The sequence below is a fragment of the Anabas testudineus genome, chromosome 18 (genome assembly GCF_900324465.2).
Source record: "Anabas testudineus chromosome 18, fAnaTes1.2, whole genome shotgun sequence".
Lineage (NCBI taxonomy): Eukaryota > Metazoa > Chordata > Actinopteri > Anabantiformes > Anabantidae > Anabas > Anabas testudineus.
This window is the reverse complement of record NC_046627.1, coordinates 29589264-29603535: the sequence shown is the minus strand read 5'-3', so window position 1 is coordinate 29603535 and position 14272 is coordinate 29589264. Positions and strand designations below refer to the sequence as shown.

Here is a 14272-nt window from a genome sequence, read left to right as displayed (position 1 = left end):
CTGTGCAGTGTTAAACATCAGGCATGCAGCAATGTTCTTTTTAGTGAGCAGCAACATCCTTCATGGTGTCCTGCCATAGATACCCTGCTTGTTCAATGTTTTACATACTGTAGACTTGTAGACTTGTAAGGTTAGCCATGTTTGGCTGCCTCTCAGGGTTGTTTCTTTACCTCTTAAATGAGTGTTTGTTGTGCTCTTGGGGTCATCTTAACTGGCCGTCCACTTCTTGGTGGAGTAGCCACAGTCCCAAAGTGTCTCCACTTGTAAAAAAGTCTTTGAAATCACTTTGTAACACTTTCCACCTTTATGTAAATAATTAATTCTTGATCATAGATCCTCTGAAAGCTGCTTCTGGCCAAGAATGGCTCACAAAAGTGTATTTTTCTTGTGCTGAGCAAAGGTTTTTGTCAGTCACTAGCACTATCAGGTTTTTTACAATTGTTCTCAATGACATGAAAGATCAGAATTTAGGCACATCGTGTTTGTTAATACTCTTGACTTAGATGAAGATCAGATAACATTATATGACAGATTAATGCCAAAACCACGAATTTTCAAAAGGTTCACATACCTTTTCTTGCCACTGTACAAACAGAAGGGGCAGGGGCAGGGCTCTTAGTCTGTCTTCAGTGTATTTGAGAGCTCATATAATGATTGTGTGAGTCGACCTAAGTACCAGGTACTGGAGTGAAACTGAGAGCACCTCATTATCCAAATACTAGACATTACCGCACAGATAGCCCAGGTGCTGCTAAAACATGTACACAAGACTATACAGAAGAGCACAAGCCTAGAATTAGAGCTGCACAAATAACATATGAATCACCATGAGCAAGTGTGTGCAGTGATGTCAGCAGGAGCAGCCCTTTTCAGTTTGTGGAAGTGAAGCCAAAGCCGACACAAGTGATAAACATGTTGTAACATTCCTCCACAAAAATGTATCAGACTCCAAGAAATTCCCTGTTTAGAATAATGATATTTATGATATTCTGTGGTAAGACAGATTCTGACAACAGAGTTTCATTTCAGTGACGTAGTGGAAATTTTTGTCATTGTCATTTTGTCAAACAAATAAGCTTTCGTTCATGTTCTCTGTTCGGCTAAACGTTCAGAGACTACATCAGTAAAGACAGAAAAGCATCCCACAGAACACATTACTGCTGCTATAACCAAACATAAAGGACTAGTTTCAAATCATTTCTACTTCCAATCCACTTCCATTCCATCCATCTATCTATCTGTTGAGTGTTCGCTGGTTTATATCTGTGACATGTAAGGTATTGTAAGGGTTGTGACACACCAAGCCATTAGTCAGCTGTCAGGAAGCATTGCACCAAAAGTCCAGATGAAGGTGGTGTGAGGCAACACAACCTGAACATTAAGTTATATCCTTTGTTTCACAAACAATAAGTAAAATAAAAACTGCATGCCGTTTGTTTTATTAACTATTTCAACAGATAATAAAAATGATTTGGATCATTATTCTGAATACAAATCTCTTTTCATATTGAATGTCAAAATGTTAAATTATTTGTCAAATAATGAGAAAGGCAAAACTTTTCAATAATGTTGATAATTATTAACTTGCTTCCTATGGTTCTAGTTTGGGAAGCATGAGTATTTGAATAGTTTGGTCTGCTTCTAGACAATATCATCTGGACGTTGCCTTGGTTGACCTGCTCCTTCAGATGACATCATGTGATGTCCGATGTTATAAGACATCACCAGGAGTTTGAAGCTTGAAGCAATAAAATATTTTAATATAGAGATGACATAGGGAAGTTGCCATTAATACACATGGATTTAACAATGCTGAGCTTTTAAGAGAGCATTCAACCCATTTAAATCAAGGTTTGGAGACTACACTGTGAAAAAACCCTCTCCACAGTTTATACAACCAACTTTTGCTTAAAAATGGATTTATTTTTATTTGTGCTTATTTATGTCACAACACCAATCGTCAAAGAAAATGGATCCAACACTTCTCATCATTTAAGTTGCATCATGGCTGTAGTTTTAACATACTTGTCTGGCTGGATTACATGTTTACCCATGGATCTTAACTTAGATAAACACTAACATCCAAATGAAATGGCAGTAATGTAGGAATTGAATAACATCTATCATTTCCATATTCATTATGGTTGGGTGGCTCCACTGGCAGGTGTCTTGTGTTTATGTGTGTTCGAGGCCTCCTCACTTCCCACACGGCCCAGACCTGTGTTGTTATGAGCAGATGGTCAGACTTACCAAAGCAAAGAAAGCAGCAGCAGCAGAACACAGTGCTTGCCTTCATCAACCTGGATGAGATAATCCTTTTTTTCAACATGGCAAGGCCAAGGTAGTTCACTTAAATCCACACCTGCTTCACTGTTGAGCTTTAACCTCTGTCAGTCTTATCAAGGACCTCTACAAAGTCCCGTGAAACTTTAATCACATGAAGTCACACACATTGGGAAAGTTCAGGAGGCTGCACAGTAATAAAAAGTGCTGGTTATTTTTATACTATGAGCTCCTAAATAAAACCACAACTTACTAGACCTACTAAAATCAGTCAAACGAGGCACATGATGGTCGGGACAGCAGCGGAGAGGCTTCACGCTGTGTTATAGGAAGACATGTTGAGGAAGAGGAACTCGCTCGTCTGGCGTTTCTTTTCCTTTACTTCGTTAAGACAACAACTCACTAAACTCCTTTAAAAACGCTGGGACTTCACATAGGAGGAGTGGATCTAATACATACGGATCATATTCAGTCAAGAAAGCAGATAGTTGTATTTATAAACTGTTAAATTACATAACGGACACACACTACACGCTAATTGCCACACCGAGCTCACGCTGCAGTTTTTTTTTTGGAATTCATTCCTATTGATAGATTCACGATTCATTTTCCATCTTAAAAGATGGAAAAGAAGTCTCAATTCGTTGACGGCTAGCTAGACAGTCATGACACACACTGGGACAAAATCTAAATGCGGAGTTACTTGCAGGAGTGTTGTGAAACGTGTCGGGCGGAGGAAGGATGCTCGTTCCCCGTCAAGAAGAAAGAAGCAGGTGGCGAGAAAACAAAAGGCGGTTCTCGTCGTGAGAGCTCGCTCGCTGGTGCGTTACTTCTGTGGAAGTTCGGCAAAGCAGCGAAAGGACGACTAACCTGCATGCGTGATGTCGGACAGGTCGTAGTTCCTGGCGCTTCGGGGAAACTCCTTCAGTTTTCGGTTGGACAAGTTGAGAGCCCCGCTCGCGGCAGCCTCCTCGAGCGCCTTCTCCACGCTCCGGCTCGCCGCTACTGTGGCCGGCAGCTGGGCTCCATCCCCAGCAGCCATCAAACGCTCAGGTCTGCCTCGGCTTTTACTTAGTTTGAAGCGTCCGCTCCGTTTTCATGCCCCGCAGATCCTTCAGGAAAACTCCAAACCCCGTGCTCCTCTTTTCAACTTCTCTAAAGATGCAAAGTTAAATCCAAGAAAAGTGTGTGAGCGACGTGACTTGCGATCGCTGCCTGTGCCACTACTCTACGACAGCGGTCAACGCTGTCAGTCTTTCAGGAAGTTGCACCAAGCTCGCGACTTTCGCTACCGGAAGACAGTTTCTGTCCTTCCAAATAAAAGCGACAACTCAAAATTAACAAGCATCATAATTAACCATTAATCATAAAAATACTTTATGTTCTGCACAGTGCAGATTTAAAGGATTATAAAAATGTGAAAATTTAATAAAATCTTTTGAAATACCTATTTTTTTTAGATCAATGTGTTTGTTGATGTTCAGAGCTAAATTGACATTTAAGCAGCATACATTTTTTATGCTTAATCATATTTGTTCATGCTTATTCATTAAAAAAATGAAACTTTTGAATTCAGTAGCCTTCATTGTTTTCAGGCTCAATTTTCTAGTACCGTTTTAAATTCCTCAACTAAATTGTTATTCCTGATTGCATGGGGTGTCAGGTCTGTACGGGTCCAGTTGTCCTACTCTAATAGGTGATTCTGTCACTGTGGGAAATCAGGGAGAGTGGAATTCCTCCCCTCAGCCTCATCAGAAAGGCATGTGACAGCAATAAAGAGTAGTATCTGTGCGTCTGCTGTGTGTAATTATTAATGAATGCTATTTTAGATAGACAGTGCTGACATATGCTGGAAACAGTAGCAATTCAATTCTATTCAATTTTATTTGTATAGTGCTTTTTACAATTGACATTGTCACAAAGCAGCTTTACACAACCAAAGAACAGTACATGAACAGTGAATGTGTAAGAATCATAGTAATCAGATTGTCCCTGTTGAGCAAAACAGCTGTAAAATATTTCTGATCAGACACATAGCAGCTGTTATTTTGAAAGTACCCACCGGAAGTGAGCGGCCTCCACCTGCTTTTTAGAGGGGTGCAGCCTGCGCGAGGGACCGAGGGGGTGGGCGTGGTCACAATGGGAGGACTTTTGATTGGCACCGGTAGGGCGGGGCCTCTGCGTACACATTGAATGTGGTTCGAAATCAGGTTTACTCAAATTCAGTTCATTTTATTACGCACCGATTTACATTCACATTCACATTTACAATGAGTCATTTGAGTAACTTACTTGAGTCACAAGTAAGGAACAAGGCAGGCAAAAATCTAAGTCAAGGAGAAAAAACATTAAAGCAAAGTGCTATCAAAATCACCAATTAGAATACGATTAGATTAATCAATTCATATAAAGTTTTTATGAGGGCTATTAAAGTCCTATTATTCAAGCTCATATCATTTAATCAAAGTAGTTCAGCTGTTGTTTATCTTTTTTATTTATTATATTAATAACAAACTAGCAACTCAAATTATTTTAAATAAAGTATAGTGACTATCACACAAACCATGTGTTTGTGCCTGAATACACACGTGTCCAAACACACTTACATGTGCTAATGCAGCCTCAGCAGGGCTACATTGTTCCTCCTGCCTCCCGTGAGGTTTATAACCCTTATTTTTTATTCCTCCATTCTTCCAGGACCAGATGACTCCCCTTCTACACACATACACACAGCACATACACACACACACACACACACATGCACTTCTGCATCCATTTGCATTGTCCCCTTCTCTCCATCCTCATCCTTCAGCCCTCGTTTCCTCCAACCCTCCCTGCCTCTCTCCCCAGCATCCCATTGGGCCATCTGTCAAAGTCCTGTCTGACAAGGCGCCCAGCTGCGACCACAACTAGAGTGTCTGTGTGTGTGTGTGTGTGTGTGTGTGTGTGTGTGTGTGTGTGTGTGTGTGTGTGTGTGAGTGTGTGAGGAGAGACTTAACTTTCACTACATGCACTTGAAAATCCATTATCAGGCACTGGTTAACTTATTCATTACACTGTATTTCTATGAGATTATAATGAAAGCAGACTAACCTCCCCCATCCGTGGGGATGTCTTTCCATCTTATGTGAGCATTTCAGGAGCTTTACATAAAATCATGTTTTTTGTCATGTGTCAACTGATGAGAGATATTTTTCTAATGAATGTTGTAATGTAATAAAATCAGTGAATGATTAACAAAACAATCATTGCAAACAGGTTTGCTAAGTGGTAGCACAGGGACAAACACTGAAGAAAGGTGTGCAGCAGTTAACTGCAGTACTGTGACCCAAACTAAGATCAAAGCTGATGGGACCCTTCACTACTTAAAGGTCCAAGTTGGGTTCAGGCAGAAATTTCAAAATCATGTTCAATTAGGGTTAATTCGTGTAGGTCAGAGTTCAGGCTAAGTAGGTGTAACTGCAGTTAATGGTCGGAGGAGACTGATGTTTCAACAACACATGGTCTCACTAGATCCACATGGTTATGCTTGAAGTACTGCATGGTCAGGTTTGGGTTCAGCCACCACACTCTCTGGCCCAACCAGTGCTCTAGTACAATACAGCTTTTACTAAAGATGTATAAGCTTGGCTGCAAATTCACCACAGATGACACCACAGTGTAAAAACAGTATTACTAGGACTACAGTACAGTCTTAAAGATATGTGTATTTAGCAGATGATAAAGTGACTTACAATAAATGACTCAGCAAGTCATGCTTTCAGATATTTAAAGTCATGTTTGGTGCTTTCATATGTGAACAGGCAGTGACTCTGGTGTCCAGTCTTCAGTGAGAGGTCATTCTAACAATGTGGGGCCAGAAAACAGACTTGAGGGAAGTGTTAAAAGTTACAGACTTACTGTATCAGTCTGGGAGGAGATATTATAGGATCAACCAGTTCAACCATTTGTGCATTTATTCAGACAATAGCACTGAAAACAACCACAATGTACGGGCATGCAGTGTAGTGGTTGATCTGAAAGTGACCTGTAAGAGAATCTACTTGAATCTGTATAAAAAAAAGAGAAATGTTTCCACAAAAAGGAACCATAAACAGTGAGACTCAATCCAAACAGACAAACAAATCCAAAATGTAGGAAACTCAACAGCAGACAGTACTGCAACACTGCCAGTTTTGGGACAAGGATATTCAGTGCATGGCATAGAGCCTGTGTGAGCATATTGTGCTCTACAGCACAGCTGCAACAGATGGAGAATACCTTCTGGTCTGAACATCCTCTTGAGGTCATCTTGAGATTTCTTGGTCATGGACAATTTGTGGATACTTGGACAGTCCACTGGACAGGCCCACTATGAACGGGAGGGCCCATCCTTTAACTGTGTCCCATCTTCCTGCACACCAGAATCTTACCTGACAAAAAGGTCCTCTTTGACTTGTTAAATGCCAACGTGGATTGTCAGCTTGTTAAAGCTAGCTCCACCTCTACTTTTCCACAGCAGCAGGAGATATGATGCAGATAGATCAAGCAAATTCTGTTCTTTAAGGAGGAGTTATGATGGAGCTATTGTCATGCAGTGCTTTGAACAGTGCTGTATAATGTACAGTAGCAGTATTCTGTGGAAGCTTTAGATTTACTCCATGATGACTCATACCTGTGCTGCTTCCCCACGTAGATCAGCTTACTACAAGAATGTAAGAGATTGAGAGGAGAGCACCAACACACATACTTTTACATGCACACACGTATGATCAGCCTGTTCATTAGCAACAAAGGACCCAGTGACATAAACCCAAGGTTGCTGCTAATGAGTATGAATATTCATGCTCTTTATTGACCTACATGCCTTTCGCATGATGTCATGAGTTTACACTCTGACCAATGAGTAGTGCTGAACGCAGGGAATGTAAGGTAATTCTATTCACATTTCCTTGACTATACTGATGATCAGTCAGCTTTATTGTCTCTGACCTGTCCTATGCAATTTACCTAGTGATATAATGTTGAATTCATTAAATACTGATACAATAGATAATGTCTCTAGTTGTTTCGGAGATCTTTGCAGACCAGTGACCCAGTAATCTAGTCTCCAGTTGAACAGTGCTCAACTCTTTTCCCACCAAACTTTTTTTCTGTTTTCTTTTTGTTTCTACATGAGCATGGGGAGTGACATCACAGTTTCCCACGCTCTTTGTCCATTTCATCTTCCTCTGAGCTCTAACTCCCTTCCTCTCCCATCTCTTTGCTTTTCCCTAAGTGGGTTGTAGAGACGCTGTCCGTTTCCTGTCACTTCCCTGTCACGTGCAGGCAGACATGGCAATAATCTAATCCTTTCTCCACTGCTCTATAAAAACTTTGGCAATGACCTTATTATGTGAGAATCAAACTATTGAGCACATCTTGGACAGGCAAAGTTCAACTTGTGCAGGAGTGTGTCCAAGGGGAGGCAGAGGCCAACCCCAAAAATATGATCAACCACCTTCAGGTTTTGAGATGTGAGATATGATCTGTCTATTGCATTTTAAACATGATATCTCAAAAAAAAAAAGCTTGAAGAAATTTCTTCAGATTTGACACAAATGTCAACTTGGAATCAGTGTTTAGTTGATTGTGGTGGCCAAAGGTCAAAGGTCAAGGTGACTGTAATCTCACGTTTATACCATTTTTGTGATTGTGATATCAGGGATGTCTTTAAGACGTCTTCATAGCAGTACAAATGTCTTGGATTCAATGATCAACTGATAACATCACTCTGCCCTCATGACAGTCCCATCAGCCCTATATCTCAGAAACACCTGCAGGGATTTTCACGACAGAAATCTGGCATAAACGTCCACTTGAACTAGTGCATAAACTCATTGGAGTATGAGTCTGGACATTGTAAACTAAAGATTGTAAACTAAAACTGCACTAGAGGCATACAGTCTGACTGACAGCGCACTTAATCATGTTTGTCTGTGCTCATCTCAAATCTTGGTTTTACACACACACACATACCAGCATGATTTTGTGACATCAAAGCTACAGCTGACCATGGTTCAGGGGTCAGTACGCAACAAGTGCTGTGGAAACCTGAAACCTCCAGTTTACATATTCAGAGAAAGCATGTGAAGCAGGAGGACGGGGAGAAACTGAAGGAACATCCTGCATAAACAAGTGGAGAAACATAACAAATGCAGATGCTTCCACACACATTTCTATTGTAAAGGGAGTCGTGTTATTTAGGATGACAATGCCCCCATTCATCATTGGGTTTTCTACATCATTTTTTATGCAATTATACTCTGTAAGGTCATAAAACCTTACACTGTAAAGTGCCTTCAGATGATAAAAAGATAAAATGAGGAATTAATAAAAACAACAGAAATCACCTATCATTTTCTGTGTTTACCTGTGACTCAAATTCTCAGCTGGGGGAGTTCCTAGTACAATGGAAATATTCTGGGACGTCCAGTCATCTGTAAAGTTGAGTCATGTCTGAATAACTGTGAAAGTAAGATTATATGATTACTTAATGGAAGCATAAAGATATAAACAAGAGCAGAACACTGTATTGTTTAGACCTAAAGAAAGGTTCTCTTAGTCTTAACATTATATTATATATCAAATGCTGCACTGAAATCAGAAGAACAATTACAAAACAGCTAGAAAGAATCAACACAAAACCTTTTCCATCATACTGCTATTTTCAATTTCAGAGTACTAGTATATGTTTTATTTGAGCAGTGGGGATGGTGCTTCCTGGTTTGCTGACATCGGTGGTTCAGCTCCAGAATTGAGCCATCACCCGTTGACCAGCATTCTCCAGAAACTTCTCCATCATCCCTGACCTCCAGAGAGGCCGAGTGAGTGACCTAATGAAAAAAAACAGCTCCAAGCACAAGAACACTGTGACAGATAGAGAGATGGCGAGGGGAACGAAGAAACAGACTTCTAAACTTTTAGAAAAAGGATGTTAACAGTTCAGTGACAGAGGGACTGAAGGGTGATTGACAGTGTGAAGGGAGGAGAATGAGCAAAGTGAGGTAAAGGTCAGGGAAGAGAGTGAGTGAGTGACTGAATGCTGAAAGGGGAGCATGCCTGAGAATGAACGGAATGTGATTTAGATGTGACCAGCCCACCACCAGCTGTGCATGTTGTCTCAGACACATACACACACACACACACACACACACACACACACACACACACACACACACACACACACACACACACACACAGATTGTCTTATCAAGCCCACACCTCAACTCATGTATACGACAACACTGTAGCAACACAGGATGAAAAAGAGACTGAAATCTGTCTCTAAGTAACTTAAAAATTCTATATCTTTTGCCATTTTTGGTCAATTGTTGCTGATATACTACAGTATATTGAGCAAATGAATGGACTGTGTGTTTTTCCATCCCCATACTCTACTCCGCTTTAATTTGCAGTCTTAGGGTTGTTATCCATCTTTCTGCCTCTCAGAACCACAATAAAAACAGTGAGGACAAAAAGGATCACAGTTTGAAAGTAAACAGATATATTCAACTATAAACTGAAAAAAAAAAACGGTAAACATACATATACATACATACATATATGTGTGTGTATATATATATATACACAGAGAGAGAGAGAGAGAGAGAGATACTATACAGTATAATGTATATCATGTCTCATAGTGTTTGCATAATCACATTTCTACGAGTACTAAAGTACTAATAACAAATCATAATATCAGAAAAAAAAATGTCAGAGGTAATAAGTACATATACTTAAGTACTGTATTTGCATTTTAATTAGAATAGTTCAAATTTAAATTCTTATAGTCACATAGAAAAAGTTTGATTTACTTAATTTTTAGAGCTAGATCAAATATTAGATAAAATATCGCTTTTAAGTGACATACCAAAGAGCACTCCACTACATTTAATTATTATTTTATTATCTAGAACTATATATAGAGTACATGTATAGTTATGTTATCCTCTCTTAACGCAAGACTGTGTAGAACCTTGAGCACGCACCGCTCTCATGTGGCCACAGTAAGAATTACAACACTACAATAAACTCATGTTGTGATTCCACATAACATTTATTCTACATACTAATGTAGAAGTAAATACATATGCTCATCCAAAAACCTAGCAAATCTGGGTTAAATTTCCATTCAAACATCACTTTTAATGGAATATAGACTTATTTTAGTCGGACTTTTACAATAAAGTTTTCCAACTTTTTAAGATGACTGTTTGCTCCCTTTGTTTGTTGAATGTTTCATATATCTGGGAAATAGCTATGTGCTCTATACATTGTTTTTCTCATCAGCTCAGACAGGAAACTGAAAAAGAGTCATTTTATTAAAAAACAAATATGATTACAAACGTGTAAAATAATAATAAAGATGTTGTTTTACAAATAAGTTCCAGAGTTATTTATAATACTAATATGCACTCGTCTTTTGTGTATAAAATGTTAATTCTGATTTATTTCTGCTTTACGCTTAATGTTTTGAATAGCCTATGCATTAATAATAGGATTTTATTATCGTTTAATAGCGTTGTGCCTATTGTGGGAGACCTAATTATAATCTACTATGCATTTTAATCAAATAAATATTACCAGATCAGATATTTTACCAATGTCCAACAATAAAGGGAGTTGGATAATTGACCATCTGGAACTACATTACCCATGACGACTTTAAACGGAAACTTAGCAGTTTTCCCGCAAAGTAAGAGCACTTTTCGTTCATTGGCTGAACGACACAGCAGGAAACACACAGCGAAATATGATTGGCTAGTCCGTTTCTTAAAGTTACCCGGATAAGCGTCGGTTATAAGTAAAGGACAATTGTAGGCGGGTGTTGTAGTTCAAACGAACAGTTCGGACTTGGCACTAAGCTACTTGTGTCTGTGCGCCAGCGTCGAAAAGAATTTGTGCGATTAAAATATGGTACGTATTTTATGTCGTCTAACTGATCTATCAGAACGCCATACGGCGTATGGCAGTGGTTTGTTGGTCGTAAATGACCGCTTCTGCATTTCAGTGATTAGCTTACTGTTAGCCGTTAGCTGTTGTACTAGCTTAGCATAGTAGCGAGCCTTAACTAATCGTTCTCGGCTGTTTTCAGAAGCAAAAGTATGAGACAGAATGTTTAGAGGGCGATAGAGCCGTCCCATCTGAACTCTTTCCCCTCAGTCATAAACCTCTGTACGGCAGGAAACCCACTAAAGATGTGTGTTTTTCAGGCTGGCGGTAAAGCAGGTAAAGACTCGGGGAAGACCAAGACGAAGGCTATTTCGCGCTCGCAGAGAGCAGGACTGCAGGTTTGTCGACTGCTATTCATTCATTCATTCCCTCTGCGATGCTAACGCATGCTAACAACCACCCAGAGGTTACTCCGCTGGCGGTCGCCCCTCACCGACAGGCCAGTGAACCATTTGTTTCTCTGTGCTGATGCACGCTTTTTTTTTAATCGCCGCAGTTTCCAGTGGGTCGTATCCACAGACACCTCAAGTCGAGAACCACCAGCCACGGCAGAGTGGGAGCCACCGCAGCGGTGTACAGCGCGGCTATCCTGGAATATCTCACTGCTGAGGTAACCGTAACGTTAACTAGTTGTTTTGAGCATTGTCGTGAGACATCACTAGTGGTTTCCGGACAGCTGCTGACCCCCGTTGTAACATCTAAACCCTTGCTTTCTTTCAGGTTCTGGAGTTGGCAGGAAATGCATCAAAGGATCTTAAAGTGAAGCGTATTACACCGCGCCACTTGCAGCTGGCCATTAGAGGAGATGAGGAGCTGGATTCACTTATCAAGGCCACTATTGCTGGTGGAGGTAAGGAAACTGCTTTGAGCTGTGTGAAACTAAATATTTTAGCTAGCATGACTTTAAATTATGTAAACGCATTTGTAAGTGTATCCTGCTTCTTGTAGAGGCTTTAAAACATTATACTTGGGTTGCTATCTTGCATAACATTGTCCTGACAAGACTGGACTAGTATTAATTTGCCAATATTGTATTGTATGCTCAAGCAATATGATATCAACAGGTTATTATTGGCTTTTTTTTTTTCTTTATACCCACACATGTCCCTATTTTCAAATGTGTCTGCAATAATAATGGCTTACACTTGTTTATTTTTCAGGTGTGATCCCTCACATTCATAAGTCTCTGATTGGAAAGAAGGGCCAGCAGAAGACCGTATAACCTGAAGTGCTCTGGAAGTCGTGCCATCTCAGGACGAAGTCTACATGAAGTGGTTAAATGTCTTAGATTAGAACACCTTTAGAGTTATTTGTGTGGTTGAGCTTGCATTTACTCACCTGGGGTATTTTTAAAAGTGGCTTCAAAGAAGCTCTTTTCTTTTTCTTTTTTTCCTTCTTTGACATTTGTTCCTGGTCTCCTGCAGTTGTTGTGTTCTGATTTGCTTTTGTGGCATTCCCATGTTGAAAGTAGTTTTAATAAAGCTCTTACTGGGCATTTGTTGTTCGTCCTTTGAGTTCTTGCTTATTTTACAGATCTTGTTTTTGTTTTCTAAACTGTAAATACGTTTGCTACCCCAGTTCGGATGTTGACCATGTGTCTGGCTTCAGTGTTAATACTCTCCAGTTTTAAATCCACCACCAACTAAGAGGGGAAACCCACAGCTTGCATATAGAAAGTGCCAGGGTGTGCTTAAAAATCATTTTGAATGTGCAAACTGTCAGTTTCTGTTTTGTGTAGTTGCATGAATTACAAAGCATGTTTAACAGTTCGGACTGGACTGCCCTGAACTGGGGGAAACTGGAGTCATTTTTGAATTCTGAATAAAGACTCGACTGGCACAGTCACATTTTACATATTGTGGTGCATGAATGGCTCATTTGTTTGACATGAGGGTAGTATGACTGGTTTCAAAATGAGGTTCAGTTAAACCACGGCAAACTGAAGGAACTGATTTAATTTCTGAAAGTCTGACTTTAATCTGTCCTTTAGCTTTAAAAGTGACAAAACTTAAGGTAGACTATTTCAGTAGCATTACCTGTTTTCCTCAAATAGCTGTGAAGTAAAACCACTGTAGTAACTCAAGTAAAAGAGCAGATTCACCCAGTGTCTCACAGGAGTTCAAAGGGTGACTGTTGCATGAATATTTGAACATCTTTGTCAAAGATCTGGATAGCAAAAAAGCAGGAGACCGCTTTGGTTCACTAGATTATGACTAGGGTTAAATAATTGTCCATCCCTCACAGGGTCAGTGGTTCAACTCCAAGTTCCTCCTGGACACATGTCAAGGTTTCCCTGGATGCTGGACATTGACCTCTAAACCCTTGGTGCATTTAAACATAGTTTCCTGTTTGCAAGAATTTTTCCCATAGGGATTCATTATGACTGAACTAATTATTAAAACAGGACTGGACAAGGTGTTAGTTCTGTTAACCTCAACATTAACCCACCACTAGGTGACACTATAACACCATCACACTTCAATTTCAAGTAGCTTTATTAAATAGCACCAAATCACAGCAAAAGTCTTGACTTTACAGAGTACAAGCGTACAGAATATAAACAAGTATACATTATATAGAAAAGCCAATAATTCCACATGAGCCTTATGGTCCACTCAGGGCCAATCATGGCCAGTTGTTCTGATACAGTAGATGGAACCAGTAATAACCACAAGTAAGCAATATTCCACCTGCTGATGACGCCCATTAAACTCAGAACAGCTGCTAAATGGTTCTTGACTTGTTTTCTCAACTGCTGCTTCTGAGGTTAAGACTGACCTTTACAGCAGGGGGCAGCTGTGGATCAGGAGGTAGAGCAGTCATCTACCGATGATGGGATCAGTGGTTCAATTCCCAGCTCCTGTCACATGTTAAGTGTCCTTGGGAAACATGCTGAACCCCAAATTGCCCCCAGTGAGTCAGGTCAGCTGCATGGCACGACGTGTGTGTGTGTGTGTGTGTGTGGGTGAGTGACTGTATAAGTGCAGAACATTTATATTACAGTTTTCAGCAA

General features: G+C 40.0%; 2 protein-coding genes across 3 annotated transcripts in view; one reads left to right on the top strand and one right to left on the bottom strand.

The window, feature by feature from the left end:
- Positions 1 to 3538, bottom strand: part of lrch4 (leucine-rich repeats and calponin homology (CH) domain containing 4) — a 45707-nt gene extending 42169 nt beyond the window's left edge. For both annotated transcript variants that reach the window (XM_026352528.1, XM_026352527.1), the window contains exon 1: positions 3154 to 3538. In XM_026352528.1, the coding sequence (XP_026208313.1) occupies positions 3154 to 3325 (172 nt within the window). In that variant the 5' untranslated portion in view covers positions 3326 to 3538. The remainder of the gene's footprint in view (positions 1 to 3153) is intronic.
- A 7550-nt stretch (positions 3539 to 11088) lies between these two features.
- Positions 11089 to 13115, top strand: LOC113157071 (histone H2A.Z). Its single transcript, XM_026352310.1, has 5 exons — positions 11089 to 11223; positions 11520 to 11597; positions 11756 to 11869; positions 11980 to 12109; positions 12420 to 13115. The coding sequence occupies exons 1-5, from the start codon at positions 11221 to 11223 to the stop codon at positions 12479 to 12481; spliced, it is 387 nt and encodes a 128-aa protein (XP_026208095.1). The 5' UTR covers positions 11089 to 11220; the 3' UTR covers positions 12482 to 13115.
- Positions 13116 to 14272: the final 1157 nt, after the last annotated feature.

Coding starts and splice junctions, on each gene's coding strand:
- LOC113157071 (XM_026352310.1), top strand. Junction 11,870..11,979: donor TGGAATATCTCACTGCTGAG/GTAACCGTAACG, acceptor GCTTTCTTTCAG/GTTCTGGAGTTGGCAGGAAA. Junction 12,110..12,419: donor GGCCACTATTGCTGGTGGAG/GTAAGGAAACTG, acceptor TTTATTTTTCAG/GTGTGATCCCTCACATTCAT.